Raw genomic sequence first — 12,146 nt, forward strand, 5'->3', positions numbered from 1 at the left:
CTTTGTGAAGTAGTCACTGGCAAATAAATATATATTTATTCAGAAGACAAAGGGGTTACATGTTCAAACTGTATAGTGCCTGTGGAGACGTGTTGTGAAACTTTGTGGAAATGCTATTAAAGCCCTAATTGATACTAATTAAACCCATTAAGGTGGAAGTTTCTACTCCACCCTTCAGTCACTCCTGTTGGTGTTTGGTGTCGTCAGACTATTTCAGACTATCATATGACTATTACCAGAACAGGGGTATATTGCTGGAAATCCTGAAAGTCAAATACTGAGAAAAATAGCCCTCATATCTGGGTTATTGACATCATTTCTATAATATATTATACTGGCACCATCACATGATCAGAATCTGAAGTAAGAGTTGGATATAAATATAAATATGGGCTTCTAAAAGAAGTCCAAAATTAATGACTTTTTTTTCTGGCAAAAGACAAATTCATGCTATCAGGACTCAGTTTCTATACTCTTGTGTGGACTTGACTCTCTCTAACTCTGATGAAGATTTTACTGAGAAAGGGAAGTATACATGACTAAAATTCAATAGTCTATTTGTCAGGGATTTTGCTTTTGTATTCTTTAGCATTAATCAGTTAGATTTTTTATGTATGATGCCACTCATGTGGTGGTTATAGTGAGCATTTTATTACAAAAAGGTTGAGCATTTCAGGTTCAGCTTATTTTTTTTTCCCATGCAAGATTTCCTGTAGACGTAGACTCATTCAGAACATTTAAAGGAACATCTCAAAAGTCAAAATCCCCACCCCGCCATGCGCGCGCGCGCACACACACATCCTGTTTTTACCATATACATTAAAAAAGAACACCTTTTGGAAAGACCCACCTTTATTGGGGGAAATCATTTACTAGAATTAAACATTTCACCCTCGCAGACTATTGGCCCAAAAACCCCTGAAATGAGTTGACTGCTTTCTTAGAATGCTTTACAGTCTTGCCTTACAATCTGTGGTAGACTCTACTTGAGGCCTTGCCTTCCTATCATCCCCTTTAGATAATGGGAACAAAATGTTAATTTATTTCTTCTTCTGGTTAAAATAAAAAACTTTTTCTAGAAGGCAAATCCTCCTATGCAAAAAGAAAAGTTTTACTTTCTGCTTCTGTTTTATTCTCAATGTAAATGACACTTCCTCTTCTGCAGTTCCCATTTGTTATTTGCTACTTTTCCCAGGCATTAAAAGTTTCAGTCTTTACAAAGTGCATTTTTCTGAACATAGGAAAAAAGGAAAGTTTAATCCTGTCTATGGATTCTATAACATTTACATTTTTATCTCCTTCTGTGTTTCTTTACCTTTCACATCAGCTGTCTTAAGCTGGGATAATTAATGGCTGTTTAAAATCAATTTGATCTTGAAATCAGATCCCATCTGTCTTGATTGATGTGGTGATCTGCTGCACTGATTACTTTATCATCTAACAGCAGTAATTGAGGGTCTAGGGTGTGGGGATACTTTCAGTAGAAAAGTTTGATGGATTGGGCCCTTTTGTTTAGAACAGATACTTTGCATTAATAATGTTCCTGACAGTTTTACTTAACTGTTAAGTAACTTAAACATATGTCACTATTTACTTCATACCAGCCTACTGGTATTTATGTTTAAAACTTCCACTAGACTGTAGAGATGATCAAATTTTGTTGTTACCAGTATTGTGATCCAGGAAAAGCATGTGTTAATAGTATGGATGCAAACTAATTGTGCCCCAAATTGGTCAATTGTAGATGTAGTTAATTATTCCTCTTCTCTCTTTGGGAGCAGAAAAGGTCAATCGTGGCTTGCATTAGTCAAATTAGTTTGCATGTGCAGTCTTGCAAATATAGACTAACTTACAGGCATAGTTGAGAGATCTTTGAAAACCTGGTCTCTGAACTATAGATTTAAGCCTCATATTGAAATGATTATTAAAGTTTCTAAAAAAGATATATGGCATTAATATTTAAAACAACTACCCCAGCCTCCCCTTAGAGCCATGTAAAATATTTAGTTCCTTTTTCTTTCTGCAGTATGACTTCACATGGTTATGGAGGCCTCAAAATTAAAGCATCACTATTAATCTCCCACCTACTCATACTATTATAGCATGTTGAATTCTTAAGTGGAATAAAATCTATGAGTTTGGGTGTCCCTGCCCAAAGTCATAATTATTTTTCCATATGACAGGATTTTCAAAGAATGCAATGTGTGTGGGTTGTGTGCTTGTGCTCATGTGTATAATATAAAAATATAGCTGGGTTATTGAGATTATTCTCTATTAAAGAATTATCTTCTGTGTAATTATTAGATCAGAAATATCCTATCTTGCATGTAATTCTTTTGTTGTTAGATTTATCAATTTTGAATTCTCTTCATCCAAGCAAATTATCTTAAGTTATCTTGTTTCATGCAAAAGTTATAGCAAGATAGTGTATAATATTTGAAGTGTATAAATTTCCTCTTGTCATGATTAATTCCCCTACATACCTTCAGCTCCCATTATTATCCACCCCTGTGCAATGCATAAATACATATGCATAGACATATGTTGTTCTATAACATAATACATGTATAAAAGTGCACATACATATAACAAGCACACTCTATTCTAATATATAAGTAGAAACACAAGATTTAATGATTTGCCTTTCTTTGCCTGAGAATTTCTTTCAGAAATTCATCTTTTTGTCTCATGTTAAACATATATTTCCTAAATTGTACAGGTTTTCATTTGGCAGTTCAATGCATAAATAAGTCAACTTGTTTTTACTTTAGAGAATGCCTCCACATTCATATACATAAGTTCATGGCAAAAACATCTATTGAGTGCCTACTCTGTATAAGGCATCCTGTAGCACCCTCCTTTTATGATTGGTGAGGTGTTTTAGTTTTATTTTTTATTTGTTTAAGTATAACTCTGCTACCCTAGAACAAGAGAGCTGAATACCATAGAGATTTGGGGGTTTTCCCCTTTTTGTATTGAAAGAAATTTAGCCAACCTTTATATCAGATTATGATCAGGATGACAGGAATAAATAAAGTTCACTAAGTAGCAATTGCAAATTTGAGGATTATTATATAGTTTGATTTATTTATCTCATTTCTGAGTGATTAATCTTCTCATCCTGATCATGTTTCTTCTAACCTACGTCTAGATAATCAGAATATACAATTTAGTTGTCATAGCTGTAGTTATTAAGTTTTCATTAGCTGAAAATTAATGTCCTAAAGATCTAATGAGTTCATTTTTTTCTCCAATATCATCTAACTTAAATCAACATGTGAAACTTACCTTTCATTGAAGATTACATTTGAATTCAAGAAATAAAAGATAACATTTTCACCAAGTTTCTTTTTTCCCCCAAAGGATGTGTATAAAACAATTATGAGTTTGTTTAAATGTATTAGGCTATTCTTTCAAGAATTCAAAGCAGTCTTGCTAATGATTACAAACTACTTCCCATTCCTCCAGTTTTAACTACTCTGGATACTGTGATTATATCAATTTCAGTTGTTCCATTTGTTGTTCAATTTCACTTTCTACTATGTTAATTCTATTGCTAGTTGCTTTTGTGTAATATTTGAGGTTTTCTATTATATTCTACATATTGCTTACCTTTCCATTATTAATTCTGTTACTGGTTGCTTCTCTTGTTTTTTTTTTCTTTGAAGTTTTCTATTATATGTTTCATGTTGGTCACTTTTCCTATTATTTCATTAAAGGATATGTTTTCATTCTAGTTCCAGTCCTCACATTATGTTTGACTGGCTTGAAGCTTTTCTTTTATTTGGTCTTGTGACTGTATTATAAGGATTAATTCTTCACAAAATTTATAGATTTTCAGAATTGAAAGGGATCTCGGGGTCAATGAATTTCTGTTACAGTATGCTTAATGAGTTTCCATATAAACTGTACTTGAACACTACCTCTTAAGGGGGACCTGACTACCTTTCAAGGCAATATATTCAATATTAGGATGACCCTAATTGAGAGAAAGTTTATTCTGAAATAAAGCAAAGTTTCTCATTTTCTACCCCCACTCATTGCTCCTAGTTCTTGCCTCTGGGAGGCAAACAGAACCCAGTAGACACGTCGAATCTCTCTTCTGGATGACAGCCCTTCAGATCCTTGAAGATACTCAGCATTACCTTTCCACTCTTCTTGGAGTCCTCTTTTCTCCTGATTAAATGTTCCAGTTCCTACTTACCTACCATCAAATTCCATGACTTAGGCATATAAGAATTAGCAGTTTTACTACTTGTTCTCTCCTGTGAGACTTGAATGCTTAGCAAAAAAAGTAATAATAACAATAATTATTATTATTTTAACATCTTTTAAATGAATTAGAAATTGAATTACAAAGAAAGTCTTTTCAAGGAATCTTTCGGTCAAACTACCGAAGTCCTGGACCTGTTGTCTAGGTAGAATATTTCAAATTAACAGATATACACAGAAGGCAAATGATAGTAATGGAATACAAGTTTAATATAGATACATTTTATTTGATTCTTATCTCCCAAAATCCTAAAGGTATTAAGTTTAAAGAACTGGCTCAGGCAGCTTAAATTCCTTTGTCTTTAGTCAAGGGAAGCTGACAGCCTCATTGTAGTTAGTTATCTCCTAGAGCCCTTTTGAAGCCAAAGCATCATTGAGGAGTGAGGCAAAATGAGTCATCTATTAAAATGATCCCTAATGAGTTACCTGCTTGCTTAATTGTCCATGGTTTAGTGTGCCATGGGATGTTAGAAGTCTAGTGGACTTCAAAATTATGACGCAAATCTAGTTAAGTATTTCAGTAGGAGCCTTGCTAATCTAGTCTCCCTAGACACAATTGTCTATGGGTCAGAGAAGTCTTGTTTCATAAACTCTTTCAGTAGGAGGACTTGCAACATTTGAATGTAACTTTAGATAGTGAAGCCATTACTTTTAGGGCACCTTGAGTGGTATGAGTTTTTACATGTCACATATGTTGTTGCTCTCAAAACCAGAGGGATCACTAAGTGGATGGCATATTCCATATGAACCATTACTTTTGTTTCTCCCTTTTAATTTTTTCGACTTCCTTTTTTATGTGGATTAGAATTAAAAGAAAAAAGGAAAGAAAATAAAGCTAAACTGCCTAAAAATCATGATATTTGAAAAGATTTAAAGCAAAAGCATTTCTTTTGGAAACTGGGGGGAGAGGCTTAATGTACTTAGTTACCTTTTTCCTTCTCTGTTTCTAAAAGAAGCCCCAGGTTTGAGCCTGTATAGCTAAATTCTCCATGAAATCTGACCCAGAGTCATGGGTCAAATCTGACTCTTCCTGAAAAAGGACAGGATCATAGAATCTAGAATTAGAACTAGAAGATACCTCAGAGGATTAGTCCAACCCCCTCATTTTGCAGATGAGAAAACTGAGAAGAGAAATTAAGGAACTCACTCAAGATCATAGAAATAGTAAGCATCAGAAGCATGATTTGAACCCAAGTCCTTTGATCCCAGAGTCAGTATACTTTCCATTATACCATTTTGCCTCCTTATAACTGATCTAAAGAAAATTCAGATATGGGCAAGATTTCTCATAAAAATAATAAATACTAATGCATAATGTCCATCTTCAGGCTGCTGATGCTCAAATAGGATTAAAAGCTCCAATTCAATCAATTTGCCAGCCAGTAAGCATTTATTTGATAACTTCTATGTACTAGGCATTGGGCTAGGCACTGGTAACGCATAGATGACCCTCAAGGATCTTATACTATATCACAGGAAATAACAGGAAGAAATATAAACAGTTTTTAGAAAATACACCAAGTATGTTTAAGGTAAACAGAATAGGCAGTTGTGAAAGAGTAGGAAAGGCATTAGAAGCTACATTGTTTTCATTTGCATTTCTCTAATCAGTAGTGATTTAGAGCATTTTTCATATGACTATAGATAGCTTTAATGTCTTCATCAGAAAACTGCTTATTTATAGCCTTTGACCATGCATCAATTGTGAAGTGACTTGTATTCTTATAAATTTGACTCATTTCTCTCTATTTTTTTACAAATGAAGCCTTTATCAGAGATAATAGCTGTAAAAATTGTTTCACAGCTTTCTACTTCCCTTCTAATCTTGGTTACTTTGTGCAAAAACGTTTTTTTTTAATTTAATGTAATCAAAATTGCCCATTTTACATTTCATAATGTTCTCCATCTCTTGTTTGGTCATAAGTTCTTCTGTTCTCCATAAAGTTGACAGATGTACTCTTCCTTGCTTTCCTAATTTACTTTATCACCCTTTATATCTAAATTGTGTATCCATTATGACCTTATCTTGGTATACAATGTAAGATGTGGGTCTGTGACTAATTTCTGCCATTCTGTTCCCCAGTTTTCCCAACAGATTTTGTCAAATATTGAGTGCTTATCCCAAAAGCTGTAGTCTTGGAGATGATCAAACAGTTGATTACTATCGTCATTTACTACTGTCTCTTGTGTACCTGATCCACCACTCTATTTCTGAGCCAGAACCACGTAGATGATTGTTGCTTTATGATACAGTTTTAGATCTGGTGTGGCTAGGCCAGCTTCCCTTGCATTTTCATTAGTTTCCCATGGTATTCTGGACCTTTTGTTCATTCAGATGAATTTTATTATTTTTTCTATATTTTCTCTGTTAAATAATTTTTGGTCATTTGATTGCTATCGCACTGAATAAGTAAATTAAGTAGGATTGTCATTCTTATTATATTAGCCTGGCATACTCATGAGCAACTGATATATTTCCAATTATTTAGGTCTGACATTGTGTGAAAAGCGTTTTGTAATTGTGTCATATAGTTCCTGGGTTTGTTTTGACAGATTGACTCCGAAATATTTTATGTTGTCTATAATTCCTTTAAATGGAATTTCTCTTCCTATCTCTTGCTGTTGGGCGTTGTTTGTAATATATAGAAATACTGAGGATTTATGTGGATTTATTTTATATCCTGCAACTTTGCTGAAGTTGTTAATTAGTTCAAGTAGTTTTTTTTTATTCTCTAGGATTCTGTAAGTGATAGTTTTATTTCTTCATTGCCTGTTCTAAGTCCTTCAAATTTTTTCTTCTCTTATTGCTAAAGTTAACATTTCTAGTACCATATTGAGTAACAGTAGTGATAATAGACATTCTTGTACTACCACTGCTTTTATTGGAAATACTTCTAGCTTATCCTTATTAGATATAATGCTTGCTGGTGGTTTTAGATAGATGCTACTTATCATTTTAAGGAAAACTTCATTTATTCCAATGCTCTCCAGTGATTTCAATAGGAACAGATATTGTATTTTGTGAAAAACTCTTTCTGCATCTATTGAGATAATCATATGATTTCTATAAATTTTGTTATTGATTTGGACAATTACACTGATACCTTTTCTAGTATTGAACCAACCCTGCATTCCTGGTCAAAATCCCATGTGGTCATAGTGTATTATCCTTGTGATAAGTTGCTGTAATCTATTTGCTAATTTTAAAAAATTTATATCAATATTTATTAGGGAAATTGATCTATAATTTTCTTTCTTTGTTTTGTCTCTTTCTGTTTTATGTATCAGCATCATATTTGTATCATTAAAATAATTTGGTATAGAACTCCATCTATTTTTTCCAAATAGTTTATATGGTATTGGAATTAACTGTTCTTTAAATATTTGGTACATTTTACTTGTAAATACATCTGGACCTGGTGATTTTTTTAGGGAGTTCATTGATGGCTTTTTCATTTTTTTTTTTTTTGAAATGGGCTTTATTTTATTTCCTTTTGTGTTAATGTGAGCAATTTGTATTTTTACAAATATTCATGCATTTCACTTAGATTGTCAGATTTATTGGCATACAGTTGGGCAGTAATCTTGTGAATATTGTGGTAACAGAAGAGAGAAATATTGTGGAGGAAAAAGTGATAAGGTTTGGCAATTGATTAGATATGTGGAGTAAAGAAGAGTCAGGAGTCAAGAATGACTCTGAGTTTGAACCTGGGTGGCTGAAAGAATGGTAGTATTCTTAACTGAAAGAGTGAAGTTAGGAAGATAAGTACAGAATAGCCACTGTGGTGGGAATTATGTTTGAGTCCGTTAGGGACAAGGGAAAGGATTTTCATTCAAAAGTAGAGGCCCAGTTGAGAATCAGTTTTGTTTCTTGTCAATTAGTCCTGTTCAACTCTTTGTGACCCCCATTTGGGGTTTTCTTAGCAAAGATTCTGCATTCATTTGCCATTTCCTTCTGTAACTCATTTTACAGAAGAGGCAACTGAAGCAAACAGGGTTAAGTGACTTGCCCTGAGTGATGCAACTAATAAATGTCTGAGGCTAGATTTGAACTCTGGTCTTCCTGACTCCAGCACTAGCATTCTACTCATTGCACTACTTAGCTGCCCCCAGTTGAGATTAGGTAGCATAAATTTTTAGTGAAACTATTCATATTAGAAAACACAATTTAGCAGATTGTGCAACTTTTAGCAATGTTCAGTAGAATATGAGTAGAAACAAAGTAATAGTGAGATGATAATGAGAGTCATCTAGGTTGCAGTATGGTAAGAAATGAGCAATGATATGACAGACAGCCAGGGATTTGGGTGTACAGAACATTCTGTAAATTGAAGTGATTCATTTATAAGTCAAGATTAGAAAAGGGGTGATAACTTAGATCACTGGAGTATGAAGGAAGTCAAGAGATGTCAGAATTGGTTTAGGAGTAGTAGTAACATGGCATAATGGATAGGGAGTAATCTGGAGTTAGGAAGGGAAAGAAAGAAAGGAAGAGAAGGGAAGGAAAAGAAGGAGGGCATTTATTAATTGTGGCCTTAGGGATACAGATTCAAAAGCAAAGAATCTGTGACCTTAAGAAACTTATTTTCTAATTGTGAGAGACTACACACATAGGAGGGATGATGGCCAGAAAGGAGTATTTTAGTATGAAAATTACTGACTTGGGAAGTAAAGCCAAAGGGGAGCAGTTTGACATTTCCCTTCCAAGAACTATGACAGAATTGATTTGCTTATGATTTTGGAATTTGATGAGGGTTCAGAAGGGGGACAGGTACAGGGAACATGTCAGCAAAACTGCTTTCTTGACTGTTGAGCAGACAAAAACCAAACTGGCCTTTAGATGATTGATTGGTAATAGCTGCATTAGATTGGAAGTACAAGATAGCAAAGTGTAGACTATTTTTATTTTAGAAGTAAATTGTATTTTTTTAAAGTCACATAGAAATGAAGAAAGAGTTTAATAGTATTATGTAGATGCTTTGTATAATACAGATTATTTGGTATTAGTGCTTATAATAAGTGTTTATAAATGTTTTTTTCCTTTTAAGAAAAATTGTACTTATTGTACTTTCTTTCCCTTTTATTTTCCTGTAGCCATGTTTTCAATGTGAATAGGAATAAAATATAAAACTAAGTTTGTCCCATTTACATAAATCTCCCTGTTAGCTTTCTGTTTTGCTATATCTGCATTTTTGTGTTTGATCAATTAAGTTTTTTTTTTTTTGGTTTTATAAAAGAAAAAAAAATGCTTCCTTCAGTACAACCATCTGGTTTAGTTTCCTGTACCTCAACAACTCTATGCGTATTATTATCAAGGCCACCCCTGTCGTTTTCTAAGTGGTCTTGTTACACTGGTGGTCTTAGTATTTAACTGGAGTAATAGAAAGGTTCTACTATAGACTTGTTTCAAGTCTTAAACTTCCAAAAAATCAAACAGGAATGTGATCAGTTTGTGATTATCAATTTTCATTTTTCATGAAGGCACATTCAAAAAAGCAAACTTTTTTTCTTTTTTTTTTTTAATGCATGTTCACACTCAAGTTCCATTTTGAAGAATAGGGTAATCAGATTTGTGGAAGGAGTTTTGTTATCTAACTTTAGACTTTGATCAAATTAAATAACTTGTTATCTATATTCATTAATCTTAAGAGTTGCTCCCACAGAGAAGAATGATCACAAAAAGTAATTGAAATAAATATTTTAACCAATATTTTGGTTAAATAATAATAATCTGTATTTTGTCATTGAATGTCCTGATTTTTATCTATCTTGAATGTTTGAACAGCCATTGATAGGACTGGATGATACCTCCCCATGCTTGTAATCTTTTGTCATTTCATCTTTCTCTTTGCCTTGCATCTCTCAAACTCTATCTCTGATAACCCTTGGTTATTTTTCAGGCTGTTACCCCCTTACTGTTTTGAGTCTCCTTCCTTCTTCATCTCTGCCCCCTGGAACCAATTCAGTTCTACACCATCATCAATTCTTAAGGTCTTGCCTCCTTGCTCTATCTCCTATTGAGCCATGCTGTGTTCAATTCTAGATTATTTCTGTCATCTTCCAAACATAGATAAAGGAAATGATAAAAAAGATGCTGACTGCATACACTTCAGTTTTATGTTATTTAAGCTCAACTCTTCTCTCATTTCAGCAAAGAAGGCATTCCATTCTCCCATATTCAATTCAGGATCCCACTCTCCACAATGACTGTTAAATACTTTTTCATTTCTCCACAAGCTTCTCACAATCCCTCCACTCTTTCTCTTCTCAGCTAATGACCTCTTATCACACATTAATGAAAAAGTTGAGGACATTTCTTTATCTCATGGTAATTAGATATATTTCCCCCATTATTTCTTTCACTTTTGTCTTGGAAGAAGATATGGTCCTTCTCCTTGAATATTTTAACTCCTTTCATGTTTTTTCAATGTCATCTTCTCTCATCTTATAAGGTCCCTGTGAATAAGGATTTTTACTCTTTGTACTTATCTCCCCACTACCCACACAATGCCTGGCACATGTTGCTTATTCATTTTTCAGTCATGTCCAATTCTTCATGATCCTGTTTGGAATTTTCTTGGCAGAGATACTGGAGTGCTTCGCCTTTTCCTTCTCCAGCTCATTTTACATGTGAGGAAGCAGGCAAACGGTGTTAAGTGCCTTGCCCAGGGTCACACATCTTGTAAGTACAGGCCAGATTTGACTTTAGAAAGATGAATCTTCCTGACTCTACACCCCACACTTTATTCAATATGTCCCCTAGCTGTCCTGCCTGACATATAGAAGCTGCTTAATAAATATTGTTGATTCACTCTCTAACAAATAGATCTCCTTATCATTGCCACTCTCCTACCTTTAAATTCTCCTTGTCTACTGGTTCCTTTACTGTTGCTCACAAACATTTCTATGTCTCTCCCATCCTTCAAAAATCCTCCCTTGATCCTGGCAGTTATTCTGTCTCTCTCTTCTGTAGCTAAACGCTTTGAGGAAACCGTGAGTAGTCGGTAGCTCTACTTCTCTTACTGTCTTCAAGCCTTCAGTCTGGCTTCGGAATCTTCACCTGAAATTGCTCTCTCCAGAATTACCAGTATTCTTTTAATTATCAGATCTAGTAGCTTCGTCTTCATCCTCGTACTTCTTGATTTCTCTCTGAAGCATTTCACACTCCTGACTATCTTCTAGACATACTTTCCTCCCTAGAATTTCATGACACTGCTATTTCCTGGTTCTTCTCCTGTCTGTTGTTTGCTTCCTTTGTCTAACCTTCATTTATAGTATATCCTATTATCATGGATAGCCTGGAAGGCTCTGTCCTGAGTTTCCTTTTTTAACTCTATACAGTCTCACTTAATGATCTTATCATCTTCTTATGTGTCCAATTATAATTTCTATGCTGATGAAGTTCCTACGTCTGTATAGCCAGCCCTAATATCCCTCTGGAGTTTCATGAAGTTTTAAATAACCAACTGCCTTTTGGATAACTTGATCTCTTATGTCCAATAGGCATTTCAAACACAACATGTAGGAAGACAACTGGACAAGAGATATGTAAGTACTTACTATGCACTTGACACTGGCCTAAGCACTAGGAATACTAATACAAGTAAAGATAACAATATTACCTGACCTCAAGGAGCTTACATTTTTAAGGGAAAATTAACAAATAATAGCAAGGGATATGGGTGGGTGGATGTCAAGACCCTGAACAGGACCTGGTGGTGAGGTCCACAAGAATAACAAGGAAAGCTGGAATAGAATGATGCATGGCCAGCTTGGTTCCCTCCTCCCAACAGAGATCCAAGCGAAATTCAACAATGATACTAAAGAGCCTTATAGAATCAGAGGAATATTCCAAGGTGAAAAGGTCCAAGGTA

General features: G+C 34.3%; 1 protein-coding gene across 3 annotated transcripts in view; it reads left to right on the forward strand.

Annotated features, from left to right (window-relative positions):
• GMDS (GDP-mannose 4,6-dehydratase) overlaps nt 1-12,146 on the forward strand; it is a 761,839-nt gene that overhangs the window by 377,962 nt on the left and 371,731 nt on the right. The window contains exon 8 of one of the 3 annotated variants that reach the window (XM_072606892.1): nt 11,776-11,820. The exons of the other annotated variants lie outside the window; for them this stretch is intronic. Coding sequence (XP_072462993.1) covers nt 11,776-11,820 — 45 coding nt within the window. The remainder of the gene's footprint in view (nt 1-11,775; nt 11,821-12,146) is intronic. 3 annotated transcript variants of the gene reach the window in all.

The sequence above is a fragment of the Notamacropus eugenii genome, chromosome 4 (genome assembly GCF_028372415.1).
Source record: "Notamacropus eugenii isolate mMacEug1 chromosome 4, mMacEug1.pri_v2, whole genome shotgun sequence".
Lineage (NCBI taxonomy): Eukaryota > Metazoa > Chordata > Mammalia > Diprotodontia > Macropodidae > Notamacropus > Notamacropus eugenii.